The 13,689-nt window shown below is 36.6% G+C and overlaps 1 protein-coding gene across 1 annotated transcript; it reads left to right on the forward strand.

Moving 5' to 3' along the window:
- The first annotated feature begins 10,401 nt into the window (after window positions 1–10,401).
- LOC111921561 (uncharacterized) lies at window positions 10,402–12,729 on the forward strand. Its single transcript, XM_023917139.3, has 3 exons — window positions 10,402–10,600; window positions 12,115–12,183; window positions 12,363–12,729. Exons 1-3 carry the CDS (start codon window positions 10,427–10,429, stop codon window positions 12,543–12,545), a joined length of 426 nt encoding a protein of 141 aa, XP_023772907.1. The 5' UTR covers window positions 10,402–10,426; the 3' UTR covers window positions 12,546–12,729.
- The last annotated feature ends 960 nt before the right edge of the window (window positions 12,730–13,689 follow it).

Raw genomic sequence — 13,689 nt, forward strand, 5'->3', positions numbered from 1 at the left:
TTAAATCGATAAAATGAGCTGCATTATGCTTTTGCTCGAATTCTAGGGTTTATACATTTTTCGAATTAGGGCCGATTTTGCAAATGTATGTGTTGATTAGGGCTTGAATGGACCGATCTCGGTTAATACATTAAACCCTCGAGCTTAATTTCGTCTTAATTCCGTCCCACGTTTACCGATTCGAGTTTGGGGTCGTACGCAATGCGTACCCCCGTGACCGCGAGTTCTTGATTCTGGCTTCGAATTTTTGACTGTTATGCATGTTTCCCTGTTAAATGTTTTCATAGGGATTGATTCATATTAGGAGGTCCCGGTTTTTCTTTTACTGCCTTGGACCTCAAGGTTGGTTCCCCCATGTGTTTGACCTTACTGGACCACCTGCGTATATATTTGAATTCGGTGAATATGGATATGGTTTATGATTTTAGCATAAGCAAACGGACCAGGACACAGAATCTCAAGCCTGGACGTACGCCCAGCGTACTGACCCTATCCAGTTTCATTATTTTTTGGTTTTAAGAAATCTATTAATGTTGCCATATTTTGTTGGTTTTGGGTTTTGTGTTAATATGTGCAGATTATGGCTCGAAGGACACAAAGAACCAACCCTCCCGAGGATGTGACCGATCATCGCTTTTTACAATTTCCGCAAACGCTGAACGATGCTACCCGGGCGCGTTATGTCACCAACTTGAGCTTGCTTCTCACAAAGGAGATTGATATTGCACCCTCATTTGATTGGGAATTGGCTACCAGGACCGGACTTGCTGCATTGATCCAGGAATTTTTGCAATACACACACTCGGACGCGAGTGGTGTGGAATTGTTTGTGTGTCAGGGATGGGCGCGTTTGTTCAGGGTCCAGGAGCCTGTGTATCGGGAGTTTTTGCTGGAGTTCTACGCTACAGTTTCCTATGATCCTAGGAAGGCACTCGATGACAGGACAGCCTTTGCTTTCAGACTGGGAGGAGTGAGCCGGGAATGCAGTGTGATAGAGCTTGCTACTCGAGTGGGTATTTACACAGCCGACGATACGAGGAGTGTCCACTTCCTGGCATTCCTTGCTGACTGTCTTACGGAACGGCCAGTGGACTATAACGAGAACACCTTTTGGGCCGAGATTACAGGAGGAGTGTATACACCATCTACCGCTCGAGGGGGGATGATTCGGTCCACTACATACCGAATGTTGCACCGGTTGATTTCTATGTCTCTCACGCATCACAAGAATAGTGAGAGAGTGCCTTCAACGGACTTGTATTTCCTATGGGCACTAGTTACTCCAGGGAGGCACCTGAACCTTCCAGTTGCTTTAGCTGCATACTTGGGACGGAGGGCCAGGGGACTTCGGGGAGATAGCCCGATATGCGGAGGGCATTTTATCACACGGTTAGCTCGATCATACCAGTTGATGACACGTGAGATCACGAGATCGATGGTGTTTCACGACATGAGGCCGATGAGTCTTCAGCTATTGGAGTCGATGCGCGTATTAGAGCGGGGAGGTGATGGTGTTTTGAGAGTTCGAGCAGATGATGAGGCAGATGAGGAGGGTGCTGCCGAGCCACAGCCGAGACAGGTCCAGCGGCGTCGACCTGCTCCTCGGGGAGCGCAGCAGGGACCTGAGCGGGAGATTGATATGCGCTATCTGGCTCAGGGCATTGACCGTCTTAGCGAGTATGTTGCACATGTGGACATGCAACAGCGGTGGTATGGGAATGCGTTGAACGCATTCTTTGGCCATCAGGGGTTTCAGTATTCGGTTCCCTTTCCACCACCATTCCAGTCACGATTTGATGGGGCCGGTACTTCTGGGACACAGCCACATGATGATGGAGATGACGAGTGATCCTTTTTTTTATTTTGTTTTATTTGTTTTTTGTTATTTTTAATTTAGTTTAGTTTTTAGTATTTGGTATGTAATTAAACTTTGATTTAGTTCGTTTTTCATGTTGATGCTCTTTGGTTGTTTAGATTTCTGCAGAATTTTCGCCCTTAGGAAGCTGGCAGTAAGTTCAGCAGCTAGGTCCGACTGTTGCTAGAGAGAGCGGTATGAGAGTTGAAGATTATAGTCGAGACTCACGATTTGTCATAAGTGTGGGGTGCATATTTATTTCATGAGCGATCGTTTTGAAGATTGTCATTGTTACGATGTTTTGACTCTTATAATATGGATGAGCAGTTCCCATACTATAGAGTTTTATTTCGACGCGAGGAAGAAGTATCGTCCCGGCTGCCACGACATGGTTGACACTTTCCTATGTTATGGGGGATTTTTCATCGCGAGTAGAGGATGTCATTCTTGACGAGACGACGTGGTCGACACTTTCCCAAGTCATGGTTACTATACTTTGCATTTATTTGCAATATTTTGCACCACATTTTTGAAGATGGCGGTCTTGATTCTATTTTTCGGCAAATTCAGAGGCAGCAGTTCCAGTTTTCAGTCTTTCGGCAAAATTTGAAGCAACTTGTAGCAGCCCCATTCGATCTCGCCACAACTACCCAGGGGAGTCTGTTCCTTTTTCTCCTTTCTTTTTATGTTCTTAATTTGTTTTAGCATACAATGAGGGCATTGTATGAAATAAGTGTGGGGTAGGGGATCGGTAAAAGTAAATTAAAATTAAAAAAAAAAAAAATGAAATTGCTAGAATTTGGAAAATTTAAAAATTTTAAAACTTGAAATAATAGTTTAATTTAGAAAAATCTAGTGATAATTTAAATTTTGCTAATATTGTATGAAATGATCCGATAAGAACTCAAATGTTTAGTTGAGCCAATATACGTTATAGTGCATTTGTGGCCTCCCTTATTTTAGTGAAATCATGGAACAAAAACACAACCCCGCTTGGTTTGAGGGATGCAATATGTTTAGCAGCCTAAACCTGAAATGTATCCAGGAAAATTATTATCATTAACCAATAAAGGTTGAGGTTGAGCGCCTCTGCTTAAGCATGTAGGGTTTTGAGTGAAAAAAAAGTGAGTTACATGTGAAAAAAGAAAAGAGAGAAAAGAGAATTACGAAAAAAGTTTGAAGAATTTTGGAGCAAATAAAGTAAAGATCAAAAGATCAAAATTCTGAAGAAATTCAAAAAGTTGAAGATACCAGAAATCAATTCAAATAAGGTGTTGAATTCAAAGAAATCAAAGATCAAATGTCAAAGAAATGAAGAATTCAAATAAAGCTCCATAGTGGTATCGGAAAGTTGTAATTTTCTAGAATATGTATGCTTAGGTTGCTCAACTAAAAATACCTTGAGGTTAGGAGGTTTTCTGCGGATGGATTCGGAGGGTTGCATAAAATGAGCATTGTTCGGAAAAAGTGGGCAAGTGTTTATGAAGATTGTGAGTATTTAAAATATGGGGGGGTACTTTAGGAAAATATTAGACACAAATGTACGCGTTGAGGTCTTGGCATAATGGCTGAGTTTTAAAAGGATTGTTTAGTGCAATATTGGTAAAATAAAAGTAAATTTGCTTGGGGGCAAGCAAAGGCTAAGTGTGGGGTATTTTGATATGTGTATTTTTATATATATTTTTATACACTTTATCTTAATATTTTGGCCTTATTTATTCTATTTTAGAACTAAAAAGTACTCATAATGCTTTGAATTATATTTTGCAGCTATTTGTTGCCGATGAAGCACAAAAGAAAAGACTGAATCGGGAACCGGGCTTAGAAGCTAAAAGAAATCAAAATTGCTGAAAAAGTGAGTACGCCCCGCGTAAGGAAATAGTACGCGCCGCGTACACCTTTGCACCGGATAGACTTGATCGCGTGATTATCTTGAGTACGCGCTGCGTAATCCTAAGTACGCCCAGCGTACTTAGGTCGGCCACAAAGATTATAAATATCGATTTTTAGCTAACCAGGAGGGAGGATTCGACTTCTAACCTAATTTAGTCGACAATTAACTTCTGTTAAGCCGTTTTGAGGGTCTAGAAGGCGGCCGGAAGGCCGTTAAGCTAACGGAAGCGGAGATCGGAAGGATTGGAGAGCGGATACATGTTGATTATCATATGGTTGGCTGACGTGACCATGTTTAGCATTCTATGGTGGTACTTTTCTGTATTTAGTTTCTGATTTAGGTGTAAAAACCTTTTACTTTGTGTTTATGATTGAATGAAGCTTTGATTATTAGACTAATTGCTATATTAAATAGTTTATTTGTGTTTAATTTATCTTGCCAAGCTTGTTAAAAGATCCTTATGTGTTAATGATGATTATTTTCTGTTAATTGTTAAGTGAATTAAGTTGTATGAACATCTGCTTGATTTGCTTGTCTCTTATGATTTTTGATGACCATCGAGATTATAAGACTAGAAATAACGAATGTGAAACTAGAATTAATTTGAGAATAAGTAAGTTAATGTGTGAGCCTTGTTTGATGACCATCAACAAGAGGTTGATTAAATGTCTACATTGATTAACTATATTTACAAGTCTTGCTTGATACGAACTGAACATTAGGAAGCATGTTAGTTTAATCAACTGATCACTGTTTGAATTGACTTGTTTGCTAAAGGATTAGTTATAGTGAACGCGAATCTAATCATTTTAGGAATCGGTGAACATTGAATAAATGAATTTGTGTATGCAATTGTCTATGTTTTAAGGTGTAATTTATCTAAACCCAAGTACCTGAAGAGATGTGCTTTCCTGTTAGTTTATCGAGAGTTGTTAATTGATTTATTAAACCATTTTATTATTTTCGTGTAACCTGTAACCTATAATCAAATATATTAAGTTAAACCACCGTTCCCTGTGATCGACACCCGACTTACCTAAGCTATACTGTAATCTGACTAGGTACACTGCCTATAAGTGCATAGATAGTCTAAGTTTGTTAGGTTATAAATATTAAAATTAGTGGGTACTTTTGTGCACATCAATATATAATCAATATTGAAACGGCCTTCGAACGACTACCCGATATCCCACCAGACCACATCCAAATCGAGGAAAAGGAAACAGGGCGGACGGCCTTCCTAAGCCTTTTAAACATTGCTTATATAACTATACATATACGGGCATGCAATTTATAATAAGTGTAACAAAATTTAAGTAATAGTATTTGATAAGTAAAAGAGTTTGTAAAGCAGTTTGAAGTAAAACAGTTTGAACGGTAATAAAATCATTGGTTTTGTAGTTATTAATCACATGTGATTGATGTAATAACTATAAGTATTCAAATTGTATCCCCCCCCCCCCCGCATAAAAGCATTTAAAACATTTAAAAGTATTTCAAAGGTTAATTAAAGGGGTATGAACTCACTTGTGGTGAGTGGATTGGATTGAAGTGTCGGGTACGGTGCTAGGTGACAAATGAAGACTTGTACACACGCACGAGCCTAGTTATCATATAATGAACATATATATAACTAATTAGCCAAATTATAACTTATAAAATAAGTTGGGACACTCTAGAACATGAAAACACTTTGATTAAAGTGTCAAAGCTCACAAGGATTGCATCCAAGTGTTGGTAGAGCAAAGCTAGGGTGTTTAGGGTTCAAGGGTAAACCCCCTTGGAGTTTACGGTTTTGATGGTCTTGACTCCAAGCGTTTACGATAGTAACTCTAGAGTTTACGGTCGTAAACTCTAGTCCTTATGACTAGGTGTTGTTTTGTGGTTTAGTAAGCCTTTTGAAGCAATTCTACTAAGTGGTTTGGCCTTTGGAATGGACTAGGGCAACAAAACACCTCCTTTGAGGAGTTTACGGCCTCATGGTATTTTCCTTTGGGTTTACTACCGTAAACCCTCATGGGGAAGGATATTGCCATGTTTTCAAGTCCTTAACACCATTAGGTAAGTGTATGTGCTACTTTCTAAGCCTAAGGAAGGAAAATGACCAACTTTATCATACTTTAGGGTGTTTACGATTTTGGGAGATCCCCAAACTGTAAACACCTATAATTGTTGGTTTTTGATGTTTTTCAAGGCTTAGACACATCAAAGGAAGGTTTAATCAATTCAAGGAAGGCTTAAACATCAAACTAGAGCTTAGATAAGGACTTAAGCACACTTTGGTGCTCTTTATGGTGTTTACGGCCCAAGCATCTCCTTGGACCGTGAACACCTCTAGTCTTGTGTTCTTGACACATTTTCTTGATGTTTAAATGTAATACTAGCTTAAAATCACTCAAGGATGGAAGTACTTACTATAATGAAGCTTGATTTGAGCTAAAAGGCCAAGAACACTTAGTGTGTGTTCTTGGTGTTTTGGAAAATCTAGAAAAAATACATAAATGATTGGATGAATAGATGTACAAACACTAGATTAAGTGTTTTACTAACTTGAAATGGTTAGAACACTTACAAGATTGAAGATTTGGAATTAAATCTTGGATAATACTTGAAAGAGTTTTTTTGGAGTTTACTCTTTTGACTATTGGGGAGTAAACACAAATGACTAACTTTTTGGGGAGTAAACTCATATATAGGTATGAGTTCACGGTTTTGGGTGATTTCTCAACCCAAAACATAAAAGTTTGGTCGAGTGTTTCTAATACGCGAAGTGTTTGCGTTTTTAAAATTCAAAACCCGAGACGACACTTTCTAACACCCGTTCGTTTAAAAATAATATTAAAAATAATCAAACGAACTTTATATTTCTTAAAAACAAGAAATAATGTCATTAACTTATGACACGAAGTGGTTGACTTTTAGGGTTTGACCGAATGGAAATTTCGGGTTGTCACACTTTCCTCCTACATCACCGATTCATCATCACCTATCTATCCTCACCTAATTATCATCACCTATCTCTCATCATCTTATTTTATTACACACCAACTATTTCATCTACCCATGTTTTATCCCAAGATATTTGTAGATATAAAATAAATATACAGTTTGAATCATTTAAAACATGCATAAAATCATTCATCCAACATAGACAACAAGTATTCATATAATATGCACACATAGCACGTAACTTATATAAAATATTTCATATCTATGTGTAAGATGAAAGTAACTATGCACTCACCTGATATGGTGGTGACTCGGCACTCGGACAGCACTTCGTTACTCTTAAAACAATTTCCTTCGACAAAACCTAGTACCATTACCACTAGGGTTTTGTCTAATATAACCGAGACTAATTAATAGTCTATATATTATTACTATTATATAAGTGTTTAAACAATATTTTCCAACCACTATGTATAGACAGGGGTCAGACATAAAACATCAGAGGGCAGGACCATTTTGGCATATAACACTTCTGAAATCCAACAGCACTATGCGACCCTTTAAACCAGATTCCCCGTACCGCGAGTAGTTAAAAATATATTATAATGACACTTTTATAACTCATAATAATAGCCCAAATACTCATTATAAGCTCCTAATAATATTACTATATTGAAACATAAGCTATACTAAGGATAGGTTAGGCGTAGCTCACTTACAACAGGTTTTTCTCGAAAATTGGGCCTCCTAGAGCAGCGTTCCCGAGCCAAAAGGTTCTTTTATCACGGCTTCGGAAGTCTCAGGGCTTCCTTCGGGTGCTAGGGGGTTTACCTAGACTTTAGGGGGGGTTGGTTAGGGAGGCTTAGAGAGAGAGAGTATAGAGAGAGAAAGAAGAGGCTTGAGGTGTAAGGAAATGGCAATGCCCGACACCTCTATTTATAGGATGAATTCCTGATGGACTCACTGAGTCAGTGCCATGTGTCATCAACCGATGGCTTTTCTTGTGGAGAAAGCCTTGGCCCATATTCAGCCACGTCACCCGATTTCGCACAACACCCTGCCGACTTCTAAACCCCGTAACTTTCGCATACGAGCTCCGTTTTTGACGTTCTTTATATCTACGCGTAGGTAAAAACAAGATCTATAACTTTCACTTTGACTCTGTCGGCTAATTCTCGACCGATCTTAAATTTAACAGTACAAGGAGATTATACTGTTAAATGTCCGCGTAAAATTCATAACTTCTACATACGTACTCCGTTTTCTTCTGTCTTTTTACCGTTGAGTTCCTATTAATGATATCTTCAACTCTCATTTAGTTCGCGTAGGCCAAAAACCGCTCGATCTAAAATTCGAGTTTCGGGGCGTGCACTGCTACGCCAAATCTTAGAAAATTCATAATTTCCTCATACGAAGTCAGATTTGGACGTTCTTTTTTTTTTTTTGTATGTTCTCGGTTTAACGTATACTACAAATTTTGTTTAGATTTCTAAGGCTAAAAAGTCCTACATCGTAAATTCACTATTTACGTCTCCCGGTGCCGTGCCAGTTTTGCCGAAAAACTTCGACAAGTCATAACTTCTTCGTTATAACTCGGATTTCGGCGTTCTTTATATGTACGGAACCCTTGTAAAATATACTACCACTTGGAAAAGATTAATACTTCTAAATAATCTTCCCTCAAAAACTCATTTTTGATGCTTATTGTCTCTAAATTGACTAGCCCGGATCTGCGGGCTTACACTTCTCCACATCAATGTAAGCCTCTTTAAAACCTAAATCCACAAACAAAACATAATCAAGTTTCAAAAATTGAAAAATTCAATGCATTCTAAGAGAATAAAAATTATAAATTCTGACAAAATGTATTAAAAGCTATAAAGTTTGACAAAATATAGTAGAAAATAAAAACTATAAATTCTGACAGAATATAGTAGAGACTATAAAGTCAGCCATAAAGTATCACAAATTCATTACCAGTTAAACAAATATACTTATTGTTAACAATTATTCTCAAATATCTAACATAATACGTTTATATAAATAAATTCTAATAGAATACATTACAAAATTCAAGAGTTGTGATTGAATACAGAATTCAAGACCTGTGATTGAATCATCAACACACATCTGCATTCATTTCCAGTCATGAATGCAAGAAACAAACACACATTTGCAATAGAGTTGAAATTATTTTGCAAATAAATCACAAGGAGGGTTAAATGTAAATAAAATAATTATTAGTTTAGGCTATTAGGACCAATATAAAAATCATTTGTAGGAGAGGGTTTGTTTTGCACAAATTAAATGAAGTTTATTGAGTTAGGGACTAGATTTGTAATAGATTTTGAAATTGGGTTAAACAAATTTATTTTGAATTGGGAGTTTGGTTCAGTTGATAAACAATTGATAAATAGGTGGAGATTTTCCTCCTGTATTGACCTCTATGCACGACTAGTAACAAAATAAAATCGTTTTGTGTTTTCTATTGATCGACGAAGTATACAGGAAGCAAATAAAGGTATGCAAGGTTACCTTTAACCGAAATGGGTAGCTGGAGGTGGTAGAATAACAACAGCCGGCGAGCGGCGGTTGGTGGGGCGTTTAATGATAACGGTGGAGACCAGCAGCCTCTTGCTGCCGGACGAAGTCAAGGGAGGTGGAGGACTTCTCAAAGCAGCATCACAGTAGTAATGGAGGGTGTTGGCGGTGATTTTCCATTGAAATAGAGGGGTAGCAATGGAGTGCTCGGTGGTGGTCGAATGCGATGCAGTGGAAGAAGTCGGAGGCGACTACAACTGTTGAGCAAGTCAGAGGCGGCCACGAAAGTGGATCTGGAGGGAGGCGACGACACGAGATGGTGGTAGGGCAATGGTTGACAGAATTTCAATTAAATGACTAGGTGAAATATATTTATTTTATTTCCTTAATTGTAGGATTTCAATTAAATGATTTCCTTAATTAAAAGTACAAAAGGTCCAAAATACCCTTAAATGATTTATTTAATTATTTATTATTTTTTGAAATCTCATTGGTGCATTTAGGTACACAATAGTTGCTAGAAACATTTAATTGTAAACGTAATGTAAATGTAATGAGAAAGTAATGTTTGAAAGTGTGTCCATGTTCTTAGCAACCTTTGAGCCATTCATATGTACTCTATATCGTGCAATCAATCAAAGAGCTTAATTGATATTACTATGATTGTTTTACTTTTAACTAGGCGAATACACACTCGTTGCGTAGAATACAACAACATATTTGAAATCTTTACAAATATACGTTTTTTAAATATATCAATGATATTGTTGTTAGCTCTTATATAATAAATTTTATAACAAGTTGGTATAAATATTATTTGTTTTGAATTATATAATAATGTAGACATCTTTTTAAATTTTATAATTTTAATTGTTTTAAACTTTCAATAGTTTCAACACGTGGATTATTCATGAATAAAATTAAATATAAATATATTGTTATAGATTTCGGAGTCTACTTCTCGTTGTAGTCTTGATTCAACAAAGGCATATGAGGGATTCTAAAGAGACTTGTCCATGGACCAATATTTAAACTAAACCTTGTAAGAAGAGCGCAATTTGAAAATAGTTTGAAAAGTGGGCCAAAGCGAGAAACATGCCAAAACAGAAGCGCCATTTTGGTAAGTTTACGCTAAATTTTTTCAGATTAATACAGTAAATCAGTAACATGTTTCAAATACTGATAGAATGGCAGGAGGACCACTCCTTTGCATCGGCGATCTGTTGAGTGACGTCGGAGAAGAAGACACCACAACCACCACGGATGATATTATACGTAAATGCCACCGTCATAGTTCCGTCGAAGATGCTGATCTTGCGAATCAGCGTATTCAACCTTCTGATCTTACCAAACTATATCAGGTTTCTCAACCTCGCTTAGCTTTCTCTATTATTGGAGGGTTGATATACATCCATCTATCTGTATACTATTATTATAGCTTGTGACAAAAAAAAAAGATTTAGGGTTTCGATTTGAAATCCTAAACTGACGAACATCTTCTGATCCCCCTTTTCGAGAGAATAATAACTAACTCTAATGAACTGTAGATTTAGTATATCTTCTGAATAAGGCTCTAGTTTTGGATTGGTGAGGGTGTGTCTAGGGCAGTCATGCGTTCGGCTTCCTTCTGCCCCCTTTGACAACGGCCATAAAAAAAAACGGGACTCAATTTGTGATTGTGGAATTTTCTGGAATTGGCTGTAATTTGATATAATCTCACCTCTAATCGCAAAGACCTCTTGTTCTGTGGTAAACCAAATTAACCTGAAACTAATTTTCAATGTGAGTGCATCTTTGGAGGAACATACGCATACTGCATACCCACATAAAACTTGAAAAGGACCCACTTAAATAGCTACACAATAAATTGATACTGTAAGTCTGTAATAGCCCCAGTTTATTGGCCTGGCCTCTGTCATTTCAGATACGATGTAAGTAATCATGAAACATTGATGGTAGGCATTTTTAGAACACAAGAACTTTAAAGGGCCTGTGACTTGAATACTTAAGGTACTCCTTGTAGTTTACAACAGATACATATTTTAGCTAGTTTATAATATGAAAAGTTGTCTCAAAATCAAATCTCCTCGAGTTCCACATAAACAGCTGGTGATATTTAAAAAAAAAAAAAAAAAAATTTAGCCACCATGAACAGTTGACTTGAGTCAAATTCTTGACCTAAAATGTGTTTCCTTAGATAACCTACAAAAGTCAGTGATGAGAATTAAGTAAACAAAATTGTTATTCTGTTCATCTGACACAACATATGAATATGATCAATCCTTTTGTATTACGAAAACTGTGAGTTCTACCCCCATGATGCTACAAAGTCATATGGATTGTTTCCTTATTCATTTCTAATACAAATGATTGAGCCTTCATGAATTTAGTTAAGTAGGATTATGAAATCACTATAGCCTAATGCCACAAAATTTACACAAAGGTGCCTGATCTTTTTCATTTCCTCATACTTATGCACAGGCCTAGGCCTACACAACAGAGTATCATGCTCTGTCAAAATGACTCGACATTTCTTGCTTAAGTTCATGATTTATTTTCTTTGTTTTTACTAGTTATTATCTTTAATTCATATGATATTAATAACTTAGATGGTATTTGGTTTGTAAATTTATAATAATGCTCGTTTTACTCCCGCCTAGCGTACATACACATACATCCCACTCTTTCAAGCCTCATAAATCAAAGTATTTCAAGTTTTTCTCTAAATCAATAACTTGTGGCAGGCTGATTAATAGTATAAATATATGAGCATATTGGTAATTTATGGTACTAAACGAGGGTGTAATTATTATCTAACTTTATTCGATTTTCTCATTCATTCTTACCGTTGGTTTACTTGTCCCTGTGTTTTTAGGAAAGTTACAAATGCTTGAATGATGCACTTAGTGGTACATCCCACTCATGGACAACTCTTACACTCGAGGTAAGAACATATATACATCTCTCTCTCTCTCTCTCTCTCTATATATATATATATATATATATATACACACACACACACACACACACACACAAACACGATTAAATTCTGTTCGTTTTTCACTCGTGATTTCTGCATTGAGACGACACCTAAGTAATGTTTTTATTTTTATTTTGTGACAGCTATGTTTAGCGCTAGAAACCACAAACAAGTTGATTCAATCGAGTGACTCGCATGCTTTAGAGGCATTGGAGAAGATTCGGGAGCTTGAGAGGATTACCAAGAAGGGAAATTCCGTAATTAAAGAAGCTGAATTCATCCACAATGCCATGAAGGACCACTCGGGTCTTAATGCACATGATTGATTTGTAATAGTGTCTAGGGTGTCTCTATATAATTGATTTGTAGCTGGTTGCAAGGTGTTGGGGGCTTAGAAAATGGTGGATCCTCAAGATTGAGTTCGTTAGTCCTCGTAAATATTTGACTTTGCGTTTTCTTTTGAACTTGATTATATATATACTAGTAAGGTCAGTAGGGCCGTGATTACAATCGATTATGGTACTTCTTGTAGTAATGTTATGCAATTACATCAGGAAAAGCGGAAAAGTTGAAAGTACAATGCTAAGATCATCATCCTCATCATCTATTGCAATCCATGAAAATAAAAGAAAGTAAAATTGGTGAAAAGTTGTCGTACAATTAAAGGATTTGTTGAACAAACCTATATAATATGAAGAATAAAAGTAGTATGCTACAATTAACAAAGCGTTGGTGAATTTAATTTAGTAATTTCCAAAATGAAGTGTTTTACTCCTTTCCATTGAAAACATGAAGAATGGAAATAATTACACCAGCAACAAGAGCATGCCATAATTTTTAAAATAGAACGTTATTTTTGTTATAGCCAATTCATCATTGCTAAAATATAAATCCAGTAAATACCATGGATAATGCCTGGTCATGAAGTATTCATGAAATACTAGAAAACTATAAATAACCACACCTATTGTGTTTTTGACCTCATTCTCATAACGATCGAAACTCTAAATAGTCGACGTATATACCTTTACCCAACAAACGAAACTTCTTCGATTGCGGACATTAACGATAACGATTCTTTTGAACCTTGTCATCCAAATTCGAGACGCTTAACTAAGATTTCGAAGAGAAGAAAACGTTGCAAACAAGTCTATGCTCGTATGATAAGCTTCAAAATTGCATGTTATATGTTGCATGAAACCTATACTAATATTTGTTAACTATTGGACGAATATGTTAGGTTGCATGCTTCTAGAATTAAATGGTTTTAAAATGTCTGATTTAGCTATATTTCGCAACTCTTGTTTGAGTCCAACCATTGTAGGGTGAAATCTTTCAATAAAAAGACCGTTTAGTTTTAGTATCATTTAATAATATTCATTGAATAGTTAGTTAAACATAAGTAGAAGTTTCTTCCTCAGCATGTGGCAAGGTAGGATGGAATGAATTCGGATGGAAGGAATTCTTGTC

Source organism: Lactuca sativa, chromosome 4, assembly GCF_002870075.4.
Source record: "Lactuca sativa cultivar Salinas chromosome 4, Lsat_Salinas_v11, whole genome shotgun sequence".
NCBI classification, from domain to species: domain Eukaryota; kingdom Viridiplantae; phylum Streptophyta; class Magnoliopsida; order Asterales; family Asteraceae; genus Lactuca; species Lactuca sativa.

Excerpts from the sequence above, each read along its gene's own strand:
- LOC111921561 (XM_023917139.3), top strand. The coding sequence starts at position 10,427 with ATGGCAGGAGGACCACTCCTTTGCATCGGCGATCTGTTGAGTGACGTC. Across the intron at positions 10,601-12,114 it reads ATCTTACCAAACTATATCAG|GAAAGTTACAAATGCTTGAA; the intron begins GTTTCTCAACCT and ends CTGTGTTTTTAG. Across the intron at positions 12,184-12,362 it reads GGACAACTCTTACACTCGAG|CTATGTTTAGCGCTAGAAAC; the intron begins GTAAGAACATAT and ends ATTTTGTGACAG.